Source organism: Acomys russatus, chromosome 30 (genome assembly GCF_903995435.1).
Source record: "Acomys russatus chromosome 30, mAcoRus1.1, whole genome shotgun sequence".
Lineage (NCBI taxonomy): Eukaryota > Metazoa > Chordata > Mammalia > Rodentia > Muridae > Acomys > Acomys russatus.
In genome coordinates, this window is record NC_067166.1 from 38,328,199 (window position 1) to 38,352,803 (window position 24,605).

At 36.1% G+C, this 24,605-nt stretch overlaps 1 protein-coding gene across 1 annotated transcript in view; it reads left to right on the top strand.

Moving 5' to 3' along the window:
- Slf1 (SMC5-SMC6 complex localization factor 1) overlaps window positions 1–24,605 on the top strand; it is a 52,771-nt gene extending 28,166 nt beyond the window's left edge. Inside the window, exons 13-21 of the mRNA XM_051172283.1 lie at window positions 239–367; window positions 1,064–1,229; window positions 12,004–12,151; window positions 16,289–16,434; window positions 17,516–17,679; window positions 18,361–18,494; window positions 20,506–20,598; window positions 21,012–21,194; window positions 23,609–24,605. Coding sequence (XP_051028240.1) covers window positions 239–367; window positions 1,064–1,229; window positions 12,004–12,151; window positions 16,289–16,434; window positions 17,516–17,679; window positions 18,361–18,494; window positions 20,506–20,598; window positions 21,012–21,194; window positions 23,609–24,090 — 1,645 coding nt within the window. The 3' untranslated portion in view covers window positions 24,091–24,605. The remainder of the gene's footprint in view (window positions 1–238; window positions 368–1,063; window positions 1,230–12,003; window positions 12,152–16,288; window positions 16,435–17,515; window positions 17,680–18,360; window positions 18,495–20,505; window positions 20,599–21,011; window positions 21,195–23,608) is intronic.

Here is a 24,605-nt window from a genome sequence, read left to right on the forward strand (position 1 = left end):
TTAAATATTATATTGAGACCAGAAAAACTAGATTTGTGTTAAAAACTAAATCATTTCTATTTGACATGACTTAAACTTAAAGGAAGAAAATACTAAAATAATTTTGTTGGACTTCCTTTAAATTTGATAAAGGTTTTATTAAAATTGTAAAGGTAGTCTTTAAAAAAAGAAATATTTTGTCCACAAATTATTCAATAACTATTTTTATAAAATACATTGTTGGGTTCATATTTTTCAGGTCTTGTCTTTTCAATGAAGGTTTCTGCCATCAAATATCAGAAAATATTGGTTCAAAGATGGTCCATCTTACATTGCTCAAGTTTTTCTTTAATTTACTTGAAAGTGAAGTACGGCATTTGAGTCAAAAGTAAGTGTTAATCACAAACAATCTCAAACACGTTTCTAAAGTTCTGTTGATTTATGTTTATCTTTTAGAACTTTTATGTTTTATGTAGGTTTTGTTAGAATTTTCAAACACAGCCATTGGCAGTGAAGATTTGCTTATGTTCCTTTTCTTTCTCTTCAGTTTATATTTTTCTTACTCTTCCAAATGTAAAACACACATATATTCCTAATGCCATGTAAAGCCTGTATCCATTACTGACTTTTATTGAACTAAGACCATTTTCTCTGTTGTTATGTGTACATTTGTGTGTATGTATCCACACACATGTGTGTGCATATATATGGAGACCAGAGGTTCAATCTTGAGAGTCATTTCTCAGGAGCATCCATTCTGTTAACTGAGCCGGGGTCTGTTACTGTCCTGGTGCTCACAGAAGAGTGGCAGTAAGGCCCAAGGACCTGCCTGACTCTCCCTTGCTGGCACTGGCTCTCCAAGTGACTTCCACAAAGCCTACTTAACATGGTATATTCAGCCCAAGAGGCCATTTGTAATATTTTGTCTTTATTATAGTGGTGCTGTATTTTAATCTTATCTTTAGTCTTTAATATTATTACCTTTCTCAAAAATTCTTAGCGTTCTTGTCCTGTCAGAATTGGTCTAATAACTGCCATGATTAAATTGGAATAATAATTTAATTTTTGTCTATATTTTCATTAGGTTGTTTGACTGGTCAGATTCTCAGAGTCTAAAGGTAACAGAAAAGGCAATTCTTCATGAAATCTTTTGGTCAGGAGGTGAAACGTCAGGACTTTTGACAAAACCAGTAAATATGCTTTTGGAATGGACTATATATTCTCACAAGGAAAAGTGCAAGTCTAATGATGTAAGTAGGATTAGCATACAAAAGAGGACAGTCTGTGGCAAAAGCAGCTAGCCCTTTTTATCTATAGGTTTCACAGATAAGAATTCACACAATGCATACAAAAATCTTCAGAAAAGATTTCATGACTACTGAACATGTACAGATTATCGTGTCATGATTACCTCAACAGTATGGTATAGCAAGCATGTGCATAACATTTATATTGTATTGGTTACTGTAAGTGACCTATAGAAGATTTGAGACATATGGGAGGATCTAAAGTATATACAGCCATCACAGTATTTTACATAAGAGTCTTAAGCATCCATAGATTTGGGGAACTGTACATCTTGAAATCTGTGGTATGTTCTGGAAGCAATCTGAGGAGCAGATACTGGTAGACTTTGTCCTTCAGAGTAGTGTATGTTTTCCTCCTTTTATGGTTTGAATTCCTTGAAAAAGTTAAGCCTAAGTATGTTACTTTTTACTACATAGTTTTTCTACTTGTAACAATCCTGAGAGAGCAGCTGCTTCTCCATCTCTCATTCAGATATAATATCCAGGAGCAGTTGTTTGCCCAATATTGTGAAGTCTGTAGTTGGTTATCATTTTTTTTATCATTCCATTTTTTAATTAATTTAATGTATATGAATACTCTATCTACATGTACATCTTCATTCCAGAAGAGGGCATCAGAGCACACTATAGATGATTGTGAGCCACCATATGGTTGCTGGGAATTTAACTCAAGACCTCTGAAAGAGCAGCTAGCTCTCTTACACTGCTGAGCCATCTCTCCATCTGAGCCTTTCTTTCTTTCCTTCCTTCCTTCTTTTTCTTCTTATTCTTTTTTAATGAAAATAGTGCTTTTAAAAAAAGTAGTTCATGATGGGGGGGGGGGGTTACTGGGAAGAGGGGAGCTGAGATCCGGATGTAAAATAAATGAATAAATAAAGTAATGGTGAAAGTAAAGGATAAAAATCTACAATAAACAAATTAATCCATGTGGTTTTGGAGAGTACCACAATAAAAAGTTTTGCTTGTGTTTAAGATTTGGAGATGTTGTTCCTTTTACTGTACCATTTCAACACACATGAGTAGTTTCTACCTGGCATTGAACTTTATAATGCCTTGATTAGAATGTATTAGCTATTGTCAGGGTACCCTGGAACATTAAGTGTAGTAAAACATTTAAGTTGTGTCTCAAAACAAATATAAGATTGAAAGATGTGGTGAAGGATATTAAGAAAAATCACATCACCAAGGATTAATGATGCACCCTTCCAGATACTATTAGTTGAACTGTATCACCTGAAAACACACTGCTACAGAAAATAAAACTATAAACCAAGTGGGAAATGAAAACAGATTATTAAATGGCAGCCTCTGGGGAAAATATAGAAATGCTTTAAAATGTTGAATCTATTCATTAAACATTATGAAAAATTTTTAAAGGATATTTTATACTTATGTCTTAAACTATACTACCTGCTCTTATAAACACTACTACACATTTTTTATATTTATTACTTATGTTGTCTATGAAGTCAAACTGTTGTTTTTACGGTATCGTGAGTAGGAAAAATAAGTCATAGATGCTAAATTAAAGTTTCAATTTTGCAAAAAAAGAAAAATTAGGTTTCTTGATCTTCAAAACCCAGGGATTGGCCTAGTCTTTAACTGAATTGGACTATCATTTTCTCTCTCTACTTCTAAAACTTACAAGTAATTTATTATGTCATGCTGGTTAGAATGTAAAAGGAAGAGTTCGACGTCAACAGGAAAGAGCTGTGGAAATATGTTTAAAATATTACAGTAGTCATGTCTTCTGCATCAGTCCTTGTGCATGTACAGATGAGTGCACACTAGTGTGTTTAGAAGTGTAACTCATTAGGTGGGGACAGGAGCAGCATATTTCTCTAAGTCTTAGGCAACAAGGAAATGAAAGACTCCTGTAGTGCTCTGTGTAGTTGTATAACAAGATGAATTTAATGTAGGTAACCCGACAAGGAATGATTCTATTAGATGTTGCTATTTAAATTGGGTAGAGGAAGAAAATTGGAAAGTATTTTGTGTAGTAAAATTTATATGAGGGTATGAAAAATAATAATATTTTGAGCTCATCATAGTAAATCTTAATTGCCTATCACCTTTCAGAATAATCTGCCTTTTGTTCCTTATTGCCTAATTTTTTAATATGTCATCAATTAAACACTCTTTAACTATTTCTTTTAGTATTGTATATGTTCTCTATTGCTTGGATGTTTTTAGTTTTTGTTTCTAATACTTGTATTTGGTATAAATTTGGAGTATAACTTGACCTTCATTTTGTATACTTAACACTCTAGTTCAGGGTATGATTATTTTTTTAAATAGTTTTTTCTGTTAAGTTTGATATCTCTTTTCATGTATAGTACTAATAGTTGAAATCAGGGCCTTCTTTTCATGCTAGCCAAACAGTCTCTCCAGACCTCAGGAGAAATGTATTCTATGATCTGCAAATGGATGCTGTTGTGTCACTATAAATTTTATTTTGTTTGGTTTTTTTGTTTGTTTGTTTGTTTGGCTGTGCTTATCTGATAATTTCTAATAGTAAATTATAGTGAAATATTGTAGTTTTCTGCTTTCTAGAATTTATTGACCATTTCTTTTTGACCCTAAAAAAAATCAGGTTGCAAGAATGTGTTTTCACTGTACTTTACGGTATTCTCTGTCACCAACTAGCTCAAGTTTAATCTATTTTGTAGGTTTTTGTTCGTTTTCTTTAAACAGCTTTGTTTTGTATGTGGTAATGCCACCCTATTTTTCATGCTTGATATGCCATCCTAACTAGTAATTAAGATGCCATAGCTAGCAGTTATGCGACACATCCTTTGGGGGCAGTAAACAGAGTAGTTTGTTAGGGCAGACAGCTCTGGGAGCAAACTAATTCTTTCCTCAAGAATGAAATCCCATGTAGTCTTCAGTTTCTTTTAAATATTTCCTTAGATCTGTTTATTAACTGTCTAAGTTTGTTAAATGTATACTACTTATTTCTGTCCTGCATTTTTACAGGGGTTGGGGCGCTTTTCTAGTTTGCAGAATAGATACTGTGACATTTCTATCAAATTTTTAGATCATTAATTCTTTTCAGCTATGTCTAGTATGTTGGTAAACATTTTTTACTGTATTTTAATTTTTGCACCACAAGGTGGATATTTTATATTTCCTGCTGTAACATGTTTTTTTTTTAATTCACTATAAAAGTTTTGCTGCTTTTTTTTTTTTTTTTTTTTTTTTTTTTGAGCATTATGACGGCAGTTATTTCATAGTGGATATTTCCCTGTGAAGTTCATTTGGCTCTTCCTCTATTATGGTCTCGCTCATTTCCTGGGTATGTGTTTTTCCCTCTTAGTTTTACTTTCTCTTCAGTACTAGTTATTATTTATAATCTGTTTTAATTTCTACTTTAATAACTATATATAGCAGTTTGTCAAAGCGCAAAATACCTTTTTTTTTTTTATTGCAGGGAGAGTACTCTTTACTTTTGCTAAGTGATTGATTAACTATTAGAATGAACTAATGGTGACAAAGCTATAATTATAATATATTAACGCAGATTCACTAGAAGGGGCACGGGAGGGGAAGGGAAGTGGGAGAGGGGCAAAAGGATGCAGCGGCACCAGAATGTCAGATTATGTAATGAAGGGTCTCTGGGAGAGGGAAAGCCCTGCCCCCAGCTAGAGGGCAGGGCACGGCAGCCACACCCTGCAGCAGGACCTAACAGTACTGTGTCAGTGGAGGACCAACATGAACCCTATGTCCATATTTGAGGGCCTCTGAATAGCCCAAATGAGATAAGACTCACACTTGCAGCTTTCTTTTATTCATTCTCACTCTCAGAGTAAAGTCTTCAAGTGTCTTGGCCTGCTGTGAATTAAGCCTTTGACTCTATTTCACCAGTACCCCTTGCTTACAGAAGCCACAGTGCTATACCTCTTCCCTACATTCAGAACTAGCAAAATTGTTCAGGACAGAGTTAGGTAATTTTTCAGTCTTCCTTGGCTTTTATCAAACATTTTAGTATCTTGGCATAATATGTCTCATAAAATTATTTTATTTAAAAATGTTCTGTTTTTCAGCTGTCATTTTTAGTTTTTTAAAATTGCTCATCTGAATTCCCAATGCTTCCTATAACAGAGCTCTGAATTAAAAAAAAAAAAAAAGAGAAAAACCTTAAACCAGGCTTAATGTCATATATCTGAATTGTACTTAGGAGGTAGAAACAGGAAGATCCCAAGCTATGTGACAAGTCAGCCTAGGCTGTGTACAATCCTGTGTTGTTTCAAATTCCCAGCGAGATAATGAGCAAATGCCTGTTTACCCAAGCTAGGGCACCAAATGCACATCAACGTAACTCCTTCTATAAACAGAGTGTGAGTGAGGAGTTATGTACTGGAGGCTTGCTACTACAGCCTAGGAAAAGCATCACTCACCCTGCTCTTACCTGTACATAAATCCTGGGGAAGGGCAGGCTTGCGGGCATCTCGTATATTGTCTCTGTGAGATAAGGGTAAGGCGGGCAATCTTGGGAGGGTCATGTTCAGGTGATCATAGCCTCTCTGATTTCTAGATGACAGAGTCCACCATGCCCAGAGGATAGTTTCCCAATACCCTGTATAAAACAACCCAAAAATGTAAATTACTCTAGGTATAGTTAGGCTTCTTGGTTACCAAGTAATACTGTTGTGACTGTAGCTATTTTTAATTACCTGTATTTTATTTATATTGTAAACATGTATTTGGGTGCGCACATGCCACAGCATGCATACAAAGGCCAGAGGACAACTTATAGAAGTCAGCTTCCTCTTTCTGCTTTGCAAATGACTGGGAACGAACTCAGGTTGTTTGGCTTGGTGGCAAATACCTCTACCTACTATGCCTTCTCATTGGCCCCAAGTATGTGACATTAAATAAGTGCAACCATGCAAATGCATAGAAATGTAAAATATTCAACCAGATAGAGTTGTCTACATCTTACTGACAGTTTAGTAAGGATTATAATTCTTATAAATTACTACTTTCTTTTTTCTTTACTTTTTATTCAATATAATCATTTAGTATAGAAAATATTTTATGACTCCTTTTTTTTATTCATTTGATTACATAGGTGATATCATTCACCTAAAACTGAAAACAATAAAACTAATGTTTTCACAATTTTAAATAAAGCACCAGTCAACTACAGATAAGAAATTACTAAAGAAATTAAAGCACCAGTCAACTAGAGATAAGAAATTACTAAAGAAACATAAGGAAATTGAAATAAATTTATACATATTTAGCCAAAGGTCTTTGTTCAAATTGTTCAAATAAAAGCAACATACTTGAGAAGTAATCTGCAGCAAACTGTAGCATCAGTACTAATATGAAAACTGGTTTTTAAAGTTTGAAAATTAGTATCATATTTAACATTTAAATTTCTTGAACTCACCAACTTATGATTTATTGTAATACTTTTCTGTTAGAATTCATTCTTATACTTAATTAAATCTTTTTGGCACTTTGCAGTTTCAGGAATTCTGGGCATGTTCACAGACATCATTTTCTGTACTGTAAAGCATTTGTTTCTTGATTTGCTGAGTTGAAGCATTCAATTTAAGTCATTAGCTAAACAGAAGTCCTCAGTTTATGCTAATATTGTTTTGTCATAATGTCAATCAGCAAGTATTGCAGAGTGGCACAATGGCAGGGAATTTCATTGTCATTAGTCTGAGAAAGCTTGGGCTTTCCTTGGCAAGGAGCAGAGGTGAGCCATGTCAAGGGTGTGGAGTGGGTGCTCATTTGCCAGAGCTTTGATGCTTAGGCCCTCTTGTCTTTGCAGTGTCCTTATGTGCTACTTAAGTATAACCCTACAATTATAGGTAAAAATGGATGTGAGTTTTATTTAAAGATAATTAAATTGAAGTTAGTTTAAGTAACTTACTGACAGCATCCTAGCCTGTTAGGGCAAGCCTTCATTAGAGGCCAACAGACTTTTCTCATACTCCTAATGCCAGAGTGTAAAACAGGAGGAGGCATCCTATGGGCATTCTGTTTGCATCTTTCCAACAGAGTAGCTTGTCACGGAGCGCAGGGAACTCAGAGCCAAAAGCAAGTTGGTAGTTTGTTCTTCATTACAGAGTAGTCAACTTTGGTAGATTGTGAAGTTTAATAAACAGATTGCTTACACTAACAGATAAAGGAGAATTGAATTGACACAATGTATGGTGATAGTATAGCGTGAATGTATAGCGATGCTGTAACATGTTTTACATGTTAGGAAGACTTTCTAAGGGTGTGTATATGTGTAATGCAAATCATGTCTTTGTTTCTTTGTTGACTCTTGGGCTAATTCTTTATCTTTTTCAGCTTTAGTAAGCATTTCAATATTCCAAATATTCCAAACAAGCTTTTTTCCCCCCTTTGACGGCATTTTCCTAATAATACTTTTCCAAAGCATGCATATTCCAGAAAACAGTAGCACCAGGGTCAGCAAGATGACTCAGCAGGTAAAGACATTTAGCAGCAAGCCTTGTGAGCTGATCCATCTTCACGACCCGCATGGTAGAAAGAGAACCAGCCCTTGGAAGCTGTCCTCTGACAACACCACATATTCTGTAGCATGCATACGCCCTCTCCCCATACACAATAAGATGCATTAATAGATGTAATCGTACAAAAAAAAAATTAAGTTGCATACGGCCCTATTGCTGTGTGGATGTGATAGTTAAGAAAATTGTATGAAAGAACCAAAGTCCAGACTTTAAAGCTTCAATTTGTGTAGAAATTTACAATCATAAATACAAAATGGCCATGTTTAGGTGACAGGCGGTAAAATAATTAACAGAAGTTATTCCTTGGAGTCTCTATACTACGTAATCACATTAATGTCAAGGTAAGTTTTACATTAAGAAATGTTAATTTTAGGACTGGAGGGTTAAGTAATCAATTAAAAGCACTTGTTAACTTTTGCCAAAGACTCACATTCAATTCACAACAGCCACATGGACTCACCCAAGGGATTGATGCTCTTTTCTAACCTGCACCAGGCACGCACATGTGCACTTATATACATGCAGGTAAACAGTCATTCAGATAAACACACTAAGTCTAAAAAAGAGAAATTCTAATTTTAGATTGAGGTTTCAGATGTAGGTATATGTTGAGATATATATATATTTTTTTTTTTTAAAGGAAAGTCCCTACTGGTATGTGTGTATATGTACATGCATGCATGCATACATACATACATACATTATTGATAGAGCGCTAGATTGTATTTTATGTTAGGCTTACGTCCATAGACTAACATATATCTGGGGGCCTATATGATCCTGAATTGCTTTACTTGAGACATATTTTTAGATATTAAAATACACTGATTTCTCCCTTCTCTCCTGAATATTGCCATTACTAATACTCAGAAATTCATTGTGTTTGAAGTAACATTTTATAATAGGTATATGGGCATGACCAATTTAACACCCTTCTGCTAATGATATGAAAGAACTAAATATGTTCAGAGTCACATCTGCATAACAGCATTACAAAGAATTGAATTGTTTTCTTGCAAAGTTTCAAGAGACTGGCATCCACTCCCTAGTCCCTCATGTCATGCAAGGGGTTGTGTTGTTATTGCTGTTACAGCCAGTGCAGCTGCTAAAGTCTCATACCACACAGCTGTATCTGTACGATTTAGACCTAGTTTCTGAGTCTAGGTGGGAAGAAAAAGCAGTGCTTGCGTATATGGATTCTGACCTGATCAGTTCAAGCCACCTGTGTATTGTAAGCCCAAATCATATCAGATGAAGCGCCTGGCTGCTTTTCATTGTTAATTAACCGTGCAGTTTCAGATCCCTTCAGCCCAGTGCCTCAAGATCTTTCTCACAGATATAACAGGCTTCCACGATGCAGTATGCTGCCCCATGATATAAAATATCACATCTTCACACCTGCTATTGGAATTCTTTCTGTGTCGCAATTTGACAACACAGATATATGCACTGCTTGACCATTTGTTTCTACGTTTTTGTACAGTGAACCAGACTAAAACTCCCATTTTATAGTATTTTTAATCTATAACATTTGTTTCTTAGATAATTCTATAGCATTTATTTCTTCAATGTTTCAAATATATTTATAAACATCAATTTTCCTTGTTCTAATTTATTTAACACATGTATAATTTTACAAAATGCAATTATACTTTCTGGTTCAGTCTGTTTGTTTGTTTGTTTGTTTGTTTGTTTGTTTGTTTTTGGTTGAAAATAGCTTTTTCATCCCAACCACAGCTTACCTTACCTCACCTCCACTCTTCTGAGCATCCCTTCACCTCCCCTCTTCTCCTGGATCCACTCTTCTTCTGTCTCCCTCAGAAAAGAGCAGGGCTCCAGGAGACAACAGCCAGACATGACGAATACATTAAGATAGGCCCTTACACCAAGGCTGGATCAGGCAATCCAACAGAAGGAAAAGACTCACAGAGAGCCACCTGCACGCCTCACAAGTCCCACAAAATACTCCACAAAATAAGCAGAGGATCTGACGCTGACCCATGGAGGCCCTGTGCTTGCTGCTTCAGTCTCTGTGAGCCCTGCTTAATGATTCCATGGGCCCTATTCTCCTGGTGTTCTCTGTTCCTTACTCCTACAGTCTTTCTGTCCCCTCTTCCATGGGATGCTCTGAGTTGGGGGGAACCCAATGGAGACCTTCAATTTAGACCCTGTATGTCTGGCTGTGGGGCTCTATATCTGCTCCTGTCTGCCAAGAGAGGAAGCTTCTCTGAACACAGCTAGACAAGGCCCCGATGTATGAGTGCCCCAGAATCACTGCACTGGTTCTTGTTGTAGTTATTTGTTTGTTTGTTTGTTTTTAAATCATGTATTCCTTCCTCAAGTCTCTGTGCTTCCCGTCTCTGGTTTCTGGCCACCCAAGCAGTGTTGGGCATGGGCTCCCTCTCGTGGAATGGGCCTCCTCTCCTGGAATGGGCCTAAGGTCAAATCAGACCTTGGCTAACCACTCTGACCAGCTCTGTGCCTCCACTGCCCCAGCACATCCTGCAGGCAGGAAGGTTGCAGGCCAGATGGTCTTTGGCTGAGTTGGTGTATGTGTAAACTAAGGAATGATTTCCTAATGAAATATTTTATATATTTACAAGAAATCTATTTATGAATGCAGGAGAAATAAGTCTGTGATTTAGTGAGTCTTCAATATAATTTCCATGATTAGGCAGATAGTGGTTTTTAAAAATAAAAAAGTGTTTATATTCCTTAATCCAGCTGTTACTTAGTGATATTTTCACATATGTAACTTGTCAAGGAAGCAAACAACAATAATATACCTATTTCAAAAGTATTTTCAGCTAGTTTAATGTCATTTTGGAAAAGTGTTTCTATTAAAATATTCTTACATTATTTTCTCATATCTTTATCTTCATACTTCATCAGTATGAACAGTCTTTTCTAGATAACAGAAATGTGTTAAACCACTGAATTAAAATAGATTATTAGGTTTTAAATTCCTTCTTATAGCTTTTTTTTTTTTCCTTTTGGTTTTTGGACATAGGGTTTCTCTTGGCTGCCTGGACTCGCTTTGTAGACCAGGATGACATCAGACTCACAGAGTACTGGGATTATAAGTGTGTACCACTTTACCCAGCCTTGTCATAGTTTTTATAGAAATTAAATATTTAGTATAATATAAAAAATTCATACTTTTAAAACTGAACTATATGTCCAAATATTTTTGTTTTTATTGTAATTAAATAGAATTTGGATATTTGGGAGGTTTTTACGTTTGGATTTTTTTTTATCATAACGTCCTTTGCTTTATAACAGATTTGTTGGTTCCTTTATTCATTGAATTTCTCCAGTCCTTTAATACTGCTACTTGAAATGAAAATGGCTGTAGCAATGGCTCAGTGGGTAGCCACACAAACCTGATTACCTAAGTTCAGTCCCTGGAATACATGGCAGAAGGAGAAAACTAACTACAAGAACTTGCCTACTGACCTCCACATGGGCACAGTGCACATGCACACACCTACAATAATAGTAATTAATGTTTTTACGAATTCAAATAGGTCTGTTTCATTTGTAAAAATACCAAATATGTTTTCTATAAGACATACATATTCTTGCTAAGTAATAACCACAGAAGCCTGGGATTTCCTCAGGGTTTTAATAAAAATAATGCCTGACTAAAAGACATGATAGCTTCATATCAAAAATTTTGTTGGTAAAAGCTAGAAACCTTTATTAAGCATTTTCTTATATGAGAGTTGGATGAGCATCCTTAATCTGGAGTCCTAAATGCCCCCAAACCCACAATTGGATGTTCCCTACCCGTCCTCATGTAACAGGTCTCAAACACAACATGCTTGCATTAAAAATACTGTATAACTACCTAAATGATATGTACATAAGGTATGTTTGAGCAAACGAGTTCCATATTTAGGTTTGTATGCCATTCTTAGAGTATCATTTTGTATTTGTAGATAATTCCAAAATCAAAAAAATAACTGAAACCTGAAACATGTAAAGAGACCTGCTCATTTCAGATAACAGATATCCAAAATTGTGGTGTATGTAGTGAGAGAGCAGCATAGGCTGGATGGAGAAAGAGGTCGTTTCTTTGTATCCTTTTATTACTAACATACCCTGTGTTTTTAGTCATTGATCTCTAAAAAAAATATATAGTACAAGTAAACACTAGAAATTGAAAAGTCTTGTGTTTCTAATATTTCAGTAACATCTTTTTCCCATCCTGATCCCAGATCTTCAAACATGAACTATCGTACCTACTTACTGGAATTCTTGGCACAGCAGTAGATTATTGGATCTTCCTTGGGATTCAGATGGGTAGAAATGTGATCCGACATATGTCTGATGACTTAGGAAGCTACATTTCCCTTTACTGTGATGGTAAGTGTGCCTTTGTTATGGTTTCTTTTAATCACTCACTCTGGAAATTAGTTTCAAGTTACCTTTGAGAGGTCTATTCTTCAGGGTATATTCATATGAAGTTTTCTTTGAAATAATACACAGATGTGTCCATGTAGAGAATATGAAAAGGAATAGAAAATTCATTAATGCTTCATTATAGACATCTTCTATCAACTTGTGTGTGTAAGCATAGATACATAGTAGAACTTGTACTACATGTAAAAGTTCTAGACATTATTATTTTCCTTTGGATACTCTTTATTATTTACATATATATTTATATTATTACAATATATACAATAAGCTATCTACAGCAAGAAGAACCAGGAAACTATCAGGAATTATATAAATGTTACATTCATAGTGTTTTGGCTATTTGTATTTTTGTATTTCGCAGCCTTGAAGAAAACATCATTTCTATTTTGGTGTGTCTAAAATTCTGAGTGTAAATCAATATCCATCATAGACATTATTATTTTTTGAGAGTTTCATTTATATATCATTTAAATCTCATACACCCCCACTTAAATTTTCTTCTTTGTTGTTGTATGTGTATGTGTTTATATACATATGGTATATTTATATATGTGTATATGCACACACATATATGCACACATATGTATTTATAAATATAATCTGCTAAGTCTGAGTCCATTTACTGTTACTCATATATATGTATGTTTAGGAATGACAACTTGGAATTAAACTGGGGCTCATCTATGGAGAAGGCTTTCTTAGGAGCCATGAATTGTTTGTATTTCTTCATCTTGGGGTGGCACCTTGTAAGATTTCTCCAATCCGTGTTGGGATGTCAACTGGTATTCTCATCATGCAGGACTTGTGTAGGGGACCATACTGTTGAGATTTCATGGATGCCTGTCATCTATAGAAGATAGATATGTGTCCCATAGGAGGCGTTGCTGGTCCTCAGGCTCTTGCACTCCTTCTGCACCCTCTTCCATGGTGTTCTCTGAACCTCTGCTCTATGGTATAAATGCATTGACTGGGGAAGGGCTCCCCACAGATGTCTTCTACACTTTAAACAATTATGAATTTCTATGATGATCTCTGTTTATTAGGGGAGAAAAGTTCTTTGATGAGGAATGAGAGCTACTTATCTATAGATATAAGGAGAGCTATTTTGAATACACTTGTGAATTACGTTGGTAAGGAAAATGATAGTTACAGGTTTTCCTATAGGATCCATGACCTCACCAACTGCAGGTAGTTAGCTAAGAGAAGGCCTGACTTCTCATCTATTAAACTTGCCTTAGGATCCAGTAGGTTGTTGTTGGTTACCTTATGATAAAATTAAGTGCACCATAACCTACCTTTAAATTGAGCATCTTGGGTTTTTTTGTTTTTTGTTTGTTTGTTTGTTTGTTTTCTCCTGCATTTATTGAGCTGATCATTTGATTTTTGTGAAGGGGGGAGCAAATCTACTTATGTAGGCCAGGTCCCACAGAGGAGATAAAGAGTCAGAGTCACCAAGCGAGGAGTGAGTCAGGCGAAGGGATGGATCAAGGGGATTTTGCAGCTTGACTGACCTACAGTCACGGTGCTTCTTTATATACAGAACTCAGTCCAGCTGGCAGGAGTAGGTGCATGTTGCTCCAAAATACACGTATCACTTTTGTCCCTGGATACGTGTTTTAACTTACATTTGGTCATGAGTTTAGTCATCACTGATAAACCATGACAGATTTATCTTTTGCAATCCTTTTCCCTCCAAAGTGGTTGTACAAATGTGCACTCCCACCAGCAATGGAGGAGTGCTCCCCTTTCTCCACATCCTCTCCAGCATGTGCTGTCACTTGAGTCTTTGATCTTAGCCATTCTGATGGTGTAAGATGGAATCTGAGTTGTTTCCGTTTGTATTTCCCTGATGACTAAGAACTTTGAGCATTTCCTTAAGTGCTTCTCAGCCATTCAGGATTCTTCTGTTGAGAATTCTGTTTAGCTCTGTACCCCATTTTTAATTGGATTATTTGGTTTGGTGGTGTTTAATTTCTTGAGTTATTTATATATATTGGATATTAGCCCTCTGTCAGATGTACGGTTGATGAAGATCTTTTCCCAGTCTGTAGGCTGTCACTTTGTTCTGTTGGCAGTGTCCTTTGCCTTACAGAAGCTTCTCAGCCTCATGAGGTACCGCATCAAATGCACCTAAGCTGTTGGTGTTCTGTTCAGGAAGTTATCTCCTGTGACAATGAGCTCAAAGCTGATCCCCGCTTTCTCTTCTAATAGACTAGTGTTTGTGGTTTTATGTTGAGGTCTTTGATCCACTTGGACTTGAGTTTTGTGCATGGTGACAAATAAGGGGCTATTTGCATTTTTCTACATGGAGCCATCCAGTTAGACCAGCACCATTCGTTAGAGATGCTGTCTTTTTTCCATTGTATTCTTTTGTCTTCTTTGTTAAAAAATCAAGTGTCTGTGAGTGTGTGGGTTTATTTCTTGGTGTTTGATTCAGTTCCATTCACCAGTTTGTTTTGATTTCAGTACCATGCTCTGTATGTAGTACAGCTTGAAGTCGTGCATGGAGATACTACCAGAAGTTCTCTTATAGTTTAGGATTGTTTTAGCTATTCTGGGTTTTTTGCTCTTACATAAGAGGTTAAGAAATGTTCTTTCGTAATACATAAATAATTTTATTGGTATTTTGGTGGGAATTACATTGACTCTATAGATTGCTTTTGGTAAGATGGCCATTTTTACTATGTTAATCCTTCCAATCCATGAGCATGGGGTAATCTTTCCGTTGTCTGATATCTTCTTCAACTTGTTTTTCCTGATACTTGAAGTTCTTGTAATACAAGTCTTTCACTTGCTTGGTTAGAGTTATACCAAGATACTTTATATTATTTGTGTCAATTGTGAAGGGTGTTGCTTTTTTAATATTTATTGATTTTTTTTTTTTTTGTAAATTTCACCTCATCCACTCATTTCTTCATCCCTCCATATATGCCCTCTGCCTTGTAATTTCTCCACCAAAGGAAAACAAAGCATAAATAAAAATAAAAACAAGCAAACAAAAAAGAACATTAAAAAATAAATTTAAAAAAAAAATCTCACTGCAGTGAGTGTGTCACACAGGTTTGCCAAACAGCTTCACTTGCTCTTGGATTACAGTGAATCTTTGGTGTTGTTTGAGGCCTCTGGCTCCTCAGCAGGGATCCTCTCAGTTATCCTTTTGTTGCCCTGTGTCATGGAGATGCTGCAGTTTTGGTTCTGGGGTCAGGCCCCTTCATGCACTCCAGCAGTTCTTAGATGGATAGATTGTTGGGGTGGGCCAATGCATAGCTCTGGTTCTGGGCCTGGGTGGTGGCATGTTGTTCAGCCAACCAGTTCTCCTGCTTGTGGCAGCCATCAAGAGGCAGAACTAGCTTTCCTGTCTCTCCTCCTCATGCCATCTGCACCAGCTCTCCAACACTGCCTGGGGTACAGGGTGGGGTCATCTCTCCCTCCCACCCAGTGAAGGGTGAGGGAAGTTCTCCTACAGTGCCAAGGCAAGGGGTCTGGGCCAGCTCTCCAGCCTGCCTCAGACTACAAGGTGAACAGGGTCAGGTATCTCTACCAAGCCCATGCCACCACCTATGCCACCAGGATCAGCTCTACTGTACTGCCCAGACGATGTGCCAGGCCCACTCTTCCGAGTGTATACCAATAATTTATATAGAAAGTTTAGTGGAAAATTAATACACTTGAATAGATGGCATGGAATCAGCTACCTGATAAAAGTGATGCAGGTTGTCTTCAAATGCTGTCATGTGTAGCATAAAATGTTCTCTCAGCCTTTCATCCCAGCACTGTGAAGGCAGAGGCAGTTGAATCGCTGTGAGTTCGAGACCAGCATAGTCTGGAAAGTGAGTCCAGGACAGCCACGGCTACACAGAGAAAACCTGTCTCGAAAAAACAAAAAACAAGTCATCTCTTGAAAAACAAGGATGTGTATGATATATATAATTATATATTTATAATCTTAAATGTTTCATATAAAATTTTAACTAAAGGTTACTGACTTAGAAAATGTCACTTAGTTGAGGACAGTCCACAGCAAAAATACGCAGGGAATGTATAAGATTTAGCAATAACTATATTTATTTATTTTTACAGACTTTTCTTCAAAAGAACTAGAGATCTTCATTTGTTCCTTTTCGTCTTCCTGGCTTCAAATGTTTGCTGCAGATGCAATCTTTAAGAAGCTGTGCTTACAGGGCCACAGCAGCAGCCACATGGAGCCGCTCTCACTTCAGACAATGGTAAGTGCTGCCCTTGTCAGGTCCTCTCCCTCGCCTCCTTCCCTCCCTCTTTCTTTCTTAAGTGAGTTCATGAGTTCAGTTTTAATTCCTAGTTATTTCTTGTAAGTGAGCAGAATACAACTCATAAATCTTCCAGCACATTAAGGAGCTAGTATTTTTTTTAATCTCAAAAATCCATTAGTAGGGCACTGGAGAGATGACTCAGTGGTTAAAATCATTTGTTGTTCCTCCAAAGGACCCACGTTCATTCCTAGCACGTGTGGGTCTTCTGATCTCAGGCATATGCGCCTGCACCCAGCCCCAGCCCCACAGGCACACACACAATAAGTCTTTTCAGAAATAGTCAGTAGAAATGTTGATTATTTGGGGGAATAAGAAGAAAAAACTATTTTCTGGTTTTTTATTGATATTTTAAAAGGAAAACTGTGCGTGTGTGTGCATGTGCACATGTGTGTGTGCATGTGTGTGTATATACATACATACATACATACATGCATGCATACATACATACATACATACATACATACTGCAGTTGCTCCCATTCTCCTATGTTTGGCCTTGTTAGATGCTAGGATCTAATGCTCTAGCAGCTTCTTCAGCAAATGCGAAGCCAGTATGTTTATTGTGGTACTAGGCAAATTGCTTTACAACAAGACTTGCTTGAAGGATATTTTCACTCCCTATTCTATTTATTCTGAACTTATATTTCTGTTGAGGAAAACCATTAGAAAAATAGAAATAACAAAATACCTGTTGACAATAAGTCTTTAAAGTATACAAATATATGGATCATCATAAATTGGATTTGAAACTTAATCAAAAGAACTTCCCTAAATGAGTTAAGATTGAACTGGAAAATGTAATTATTTTCTAAAAGATATCATCATCTGTAAGATTTGACAAAGTGATTACATATATAATTACACAGAACAGGTGGCTTTAATAGTCACTAGTGTTCAGAGAATGTCATATGGCAACCTAGTTGTGAAATCAAGAAAATATAACTGGACTTCATAGCAAAATGAGGTGATTCCTTTTCCTGTCTTAGTAGTTGTGATAATAAGATATTATATTGCAACAGATAGATTCCTATTTGCCAGTTTTGGGAGAAATGGACACACATGGTCCTGGAAGGATGCAGGTAGCAAAAAGGATCTGCCAGCGGCCTTGCCTAGAGTCTCAAAGAGCATTACTAATGCTGAATGGTGCAAAGCAGAAACAAGTTGAAAGTCGGCCAGGATTTCCGTAAGTAATGCTGCTACTACAGCTGTACTTTGTTAGGAATATGGCCTTTTCTCTGAATGTCCTTGAACTTTAGGTTATCTGGGCTGGTGTCTGTACAGTGTTGATTGAAAGAAAACTCAATTTTAGACCTCTAAGTGCTTAGGACGGCACTTTTTTACTGTAATGCGAAGACCATACTTCCTTCCCACTGAGTGCTTCCCGGAAGAAACAAAACTACTAACCAAGTCTGTTTCATACAAACGTTGCTCTGACACATGAAGTACTTTTGTATATATAACATACGTGAGGTTTTAAATGTGTGAGAGATGCTATATTTGCCTTCTCAAAATGTGAAACTTAACTGAATGGGGCATTCTGGAGGCCTGCATTCTAATGCGTCTTTTAGCTTTATTTTTTTCTACAAATTGTGACTTACGTAGTTTCCTCTTTGTCCCATATTCTGTACTCACTACCTTTTTAGTGAGCAGTTGGAGATATAGACTATTAAAGTGAAAAATAATGCATCCAAATTTCTTCCTATATAGTTGACATCATTTTAAATATTGGAAAGCACTATGATTGAATGAGTAACTGGGTTTAAGTTCAAAGAAGGATACATTTTAGAGGAGGAAAAATACTATCTTATGTATGCTGGCATGCGTTCCTGAAAAACAAGCTTTTCTTGGTTTTCTTTTTTTTCAGAGAGTTGAACCATGCTAAATGTTCCTCATCATTGAAAAAATTGAAAAAGAAGTCAGAAGGAGAATTGTCATGTTCCAAGGAGAATTGCCCCTCTTTGGTTACAAAGATGAATTTTCACAAAACTAATCTAAAAGGTACCCCAAGCATCTGAGTTAACTTATGCTAAGAGCTTTTCGTGATTGGAAATCTCACACATTTGCCCTAATGAATGTTTGAACTTAAATATTGGACTGGGTCCAGGAAATACTTTAATGGATAATGTACTATTTTCTTGAGCTCTCCTTTATACAAGAGAAGCAGTCATTTGGTGCCTGGTGTCATAGAGCACTCTCCCTTTCTTTATCTCCCTGCCTCTCCAGATGTACTGGTTGTGTAGTGCTCACTAAGCTTGGTCCAGAAGAGTCCGCATCAACCTGGGGTGCTTAGAATCAGTGTCTTCTGATTTGAAAGTATAATTTACTCTTCATCTCTTTTCAGTCATAGACATTTTGTGAACAAAGAATAAGGAGTAGGCTATGTTACATAGCTGTGTTAAGCATATGGGCTCTTTTCTTCTAGGCACTGAGCCCAGACTGAAATGTGTTTGGCTTTTGGTTCTAACCGTACTGGAGCCTAAGTACCTAATGGATGGAATTAAAGAATAGTACCGTAATAATGTACTCTAGTACCCCTTTTACTTAGGTATCTTGTAACCTAAAAATGTTGTCTCAAGGGATCTCTATTTGAATGAATTAAATTGCTAGATTCATAAGTTGTTCTTGTATATAAACTGCATCATATGTGTTAATTCATGATATGGATCAGCTCATAAAAACAGCAACAGCAAAGCTTTTATAATCTTTTCATCTGATAGAAGGTTGTAACTGCCCATTTAGCTCAAAATATGAAGACTATTAGATGAAAACTCAGATATTCACTTCAAAGATCAGTGTCTGTTCTCTTTGTTTTATTGTTTCAGAAAGTAAAATGACTATGAATGACTTAGCTGAACAGCAGAAGCAGTTGGGGGAGGAAGAAAATTGACAAATAGAGAAAAACTTGAAGAGACTTTCTGTGCATGTAGAAATGTTCAGTAGAAGTTGCAGAGATAATCTGTAAAATTGGGTGCTATAAAAATGTGCTACGCAGTATTTTATAGCAGGAACAAATAACACCCATGAGTCATGTGTTTCCTATGCGCACTGACAAGTCTTTAACCATTTTTCTTAATGTCAAGTTATGACTTATATTTTATTAATCTTAGCTGTAAGAGGGATTGAGAATAGATTTTTTTGAACAGCAGCTACTTAATGCATTCCTCTCAGCAAAAATTGTGCCATTCTATGTGCTGCTGTTGTTCAGCTTTAATGACACTTGGGGACCTCACTCTTTCTCCCTCTCCCTCTCCTTCCTCTCCCTCTCCCTCTTCCTCCCCCATCCCCTTCCCTTTCTCTGTCTCTCTCTCTCTCCTCTCTCTCTCTCTCGCCTCTCCGTCTCCTCCTCTCTCCTTCCTCCCTCTTCCTCCTCCTCTCCTCTCTCCTCTCTCAATGGGTTTATAGTAAGATTTTTCCATTTCTCCTTCTATGCTGCTGTAGCCAAGCCAGACAGCCTATTGAGAAGCAGCAAACCATCTGTTAATGGATTTGAAGTTCTGAATTATACTTGAGTATGTAGAGGCACTCGTGCTTAGCTAGAAACATTCATTTGAATTAAGCTATAAATGCTGTGTAAGAAAGAGCCATACATTTTAACGTAGATTCATGAATAAATTTAAGAGAGGGCAATTGTGCTTTAAAACTTTTATTGCTACAAAACCAAGTATTTTTGGTGTTCTCTGATCATTTGGGGTTTTTTAAAGCGGAATTGAAGCTTTAAACCTTGAACTGGGGACAGACAATGTGGTGTGAAAGCCCGCATACAATTCCACTGCTGAATTGCTGACTGACAGAAGCTCTGGGTTGTCGGTTCTTCCCACCTCTCTGCCACCACCCCCTTTTCTTTTTCCTTCCTTTTTTTTAATCCAAGAGATGTTTTAAACAGTCGGAAGAAAAACCCTATAAGTAATTGTCTGGCATGGGTCCAGATCTTCTAGTTCATGGCCTTTTATTATTTTCTTTAGTTGATATCTTGTCTTCTCTGGAATAATCTATTAATTTTTTATGGCAGGAGAAACAGCTCTGCATAGAGTTTGCATAAAAAACCAGGTGGAGAAATTGATTATTCTTCTCTCTTTGCCAGGAATAGACATCAATGTTAAAGGTAAGTTTTTAGAGTCTTTGTGCTCTCTTTCAGGGTCTTAAAAATTGCTATACGAAATAGTTTTACGTCACACTAAGAAAAATCATTTAAGTAAATTTACCAAAGATATTTTAAAAATACTGTTAGCAGCCAAACTGAAATAATTCATTATGTGATAATTTAGAGCTAATAATATAAAATACTTTAGTAGGAATTTTTCTGGTCATATTCCAACATTGACATTTTAAAGTTGCTTTTTATTTCGTTTGATTTTTAAGTAGAAATATGATTGCATTGTGTTTATTTTTTACCAAGGCTGTTTTTCGTATATTAAGCTCCTACAGAGTAATAGGATGGGAGTTGTAGAATGGCAATACTTTGCAACCAACAGTACTTCTTCGGCTGTTTTAAAACTTGCCTGATTTCTAATTTAGACAATGCTGGCTGGACGCCTTTGCATGAAGCCTGTAACTATGGCAACACAGTGTGTGTCCAGGAAATTTTGCAACGTTGTCCAGAGGTAGATCTGCTCACTCAAGTGGACGGGGTGACTCCTTTGCATGATGCACTGTCAAACGGACATGTAGAAATTGGCAAGCTGCTACTACAGCATGGGGGTGAGTGTGTTTGTGCTAAGTTGGTTTTGATCAATTTTCTAGGTTTTTGATGAATCCCTTGGTGGCAGATAACACTTTATATTTAAAAATCTGTAATGAAAAATGTTTTTATTTTTATATTAGTGAAAAACTAAAGACAAAAAGACTCCTGAAATATATCCACCTTTTATAAGTTTCAGGAGCCATTTTATAATATGTATTTATTTATATATACTGTTAAAACCTAATGAGGTTCACGTATGATAATATATCTTTTCGGTTGAAGGTGTTAGCTATAAATACTCATTTTACTTAATGTACTTGATATCCTTGTGAACTAGTCATTTCTTAAAGCTTGTTAATAGGTAGGTTCAGTGCTTCTTTTGACTACTTCAGTTTTCCATTCTTGCTGTATTAAATATATATGTATACACATATGTATCCATAACTAGCTACTCTAATACTGTCTTTATAAGGCATTCCTTTATAGAGTATAGAAAAGGTACTCTAGAATATTTTCTTATTAATATTTACCATCAACTAAGTCGAAGTCAGATTTTCAGATGGTGTTAAGTATAGCACAAGGCTTTTGTGAAGAGGATAACTTAAGTTCCACATCTATCAGCTGCTTTTCCTGATTCATTCTTTTACCTTCAGCAACTTCCTTTTTAGTGATATTTCTGCATCTGAGTTATTACAAAATTTTGCTTCAAAATACTCTAATTTGTGTTTTATAAAAGAATACTGAAAACTAGCTTCTAATGTGAAAAACACAAAACATTTGTGTAAGTCTATTCAATTTGTTTGTGCTAATTTTAACTTACAATTTGATCTATTTTATGTTGTGAATAAAGCATTTCATTCTGCATAAAAACAAAAGGCATATTCTCCATGTGTCTTTTTCCCCTGTGTGTATCTAAGAAAGGATGTGTTGCATGCTGGCTGGAGAGACTTGGTTATTTACAGTCTTCTCCTGCCCCCTAAAGGCCTAAGTGTGTCTGTTTTACCAACAGTGTTTCATAATTGATGAATTTTTAGTTCTTCTACCTTTTCTTAAAATACTATGTGTTTTCTAAGCCTAATTCTTTTCCTATTAAGTATTCTGTTTTTCTCCTGAGAAATCTGGCATCCCAGCCAGTATTAGTTTCTGTCGAATGATGCATGTGATGTGAGCACATTGCTCTGTGAAATCTAGCTTATCAGCGTCATGTAGTGTTAGGTCAGCCAATGTGGGTTTTACTAACAGTGAGTACATGAGGTAGGCTCCAACCTAGGAGAGAAAATCTGCTCCTACTTGCCTTTGTCAAGGTCCATAGGCTAAAGTACATGTTTGTTGTTGTTATTGTTTGTTTTGGTTGGGTGTTGTTTGTTTGTTTATTCATTTATCCAGTCAGATTCTGGGTTTGATTCTGTCACATGCCTTGACATTATCACTATGGCAGCTGTTGATTTTACCACTTTCAGTCCTACAAGCAGTAATTTCAAGAGTATATATTGATAAAATTTGGTTTACGTCAGGTAGCCAAATTTTTTTCAAACAGGAATAAGTTAGAATATTTTACTTTTGTTTTGAGATGTTAACAAAAAGATAGCTAATACAGTTTTCATTTGGAATTTTTCCCACAAATTATACATCAGTCATGGAAGCCATTATATATGTGGTTATAGCCATCATTAAGAATCTTCATACTTTAGTCCCCTTGTGAAGGTGTGATCGATGCTACCGTGTCCCCCTGCACCGTCTTAGCGCAGGCTACACTGTTGGACAGGCACATAGAGCATCACAGGGTGTGACTGGCAAGAGCACCCAGCATGCCTGCCTCTGCGTTGTTTCGTGGCTGTTGCTTCGCACTTCTTGCATCGCCCTTAGGACTTAGAGGACAAACTACTTTGCAAGTACTGATTCCGACCATAGGCAGGCTTTGTGCTTTTGTTTTTGTTTTGATAGATAAGTCAACTATTGAGTTTGACTTAGAAAAATCAGCATTGAAGTTTTTATGACTCCCTTGCCTTTATTGACAATAAATATTAACAAGGATAAAATGAAAGCTGTACTGCATTTGTAAAGGATCTTTATAGATTTCACATTGCCAGGTGGTTAGATGATAATGGAGAAGAGACTTTTTTCCTCTTTTCTTTATTAATTTCTTCTGAAAATACTAAAATTCTTCTTAAGGTTTTACAAACTGTTTCCATTTGTCATGTATAGACTACTTCTCTAACTAGAGTGTACTTTTGCTAGAAATTTAAATTTGTAAACACTTTTATTAGTCTATACAGGCAATTATAGTCTGTGTTGGCAGCTAATTAGTAGTAAATATGATGATAAAAAGAACTCTGTACGGTTTTTTTCTTGGAGTTAGCGGAGAAGCAGCAGCTAAACTGCCAAAATAAAAAGGTTTCACTATTAGCATTTTCCATTTTCTTTTTCACAGGCGCAGAGCTTTTACAGCAGAGAAACTCTAAGGGGGAGTTGCCCTTGGATTATGTGATGTCACCGCAAGACAAGGAAGAACTATTTGCCATTACAAATATAGACGATACAGTGGACAACTTTCATGCTAAGACACAGAAACATTTTTACCACCAACAGCTTGAATTTGGTTCATTTTTACTTAGTAGGATGTTGCTTAGTTTTTGTTCAATATTTGATTTATCCTCAGAATTCATCCTAGCTTTCAAAGGGTTAACTCATCTAAATGACTTACTTGTGGCATGCAGTAGTGATACAGAACCCACCAATGGACATACTGACTGGCTACTGGATCTTTATGCCAAAAATATAAAGACATTAAAGAAGCTCCCCAGTGTTCTTAAGGAACTACCTGAGAATCTAACGATGTGTCCCGGAGTGCATACTGAGGCCTTATTGGTGACACTGGAAACGATGTGTCGGTCAGTCACTGAGGTTTCATGATGCTGGAAAGTACAAGTCAGATTTCTAAACATGCAACTTGCTTTGTCACTCAGTATATCCATAGTTTATGGACAAATATTAATATGAGTTATTCACTGACAGACTTACAGCAATTTTTCATAGCACTTAAAAAAAAACAGCTACAGAACTAAAATATGGGCTCTTTTTCCAGTGTACAGATTTTAACTCAGAAAGATACAATAATAAAATGAAGTAGTTTTGTTGGGTATAAAATGTTTTCACTAATCTTTAAATTTTTGTTCTGCAAATATTTATTTATATTATATATGTAGAAAATTAATTTAAATATTTTTTCAAATCACAATGTCCTTTCCTCTAAGTGCTATAGGTCTTAAAATCATGGCAAGGATATTCATTCAAATATGCATCTATGTACACGTAAACTTTTCTTCTTATAGACCAATGTCTAAGATACAATTTGCTTGTATTTTTAAAATAAACTTTTCTAGAATTTTAAATTATGTGTAATAGTCTTTGGTTTTTAAATGATATAA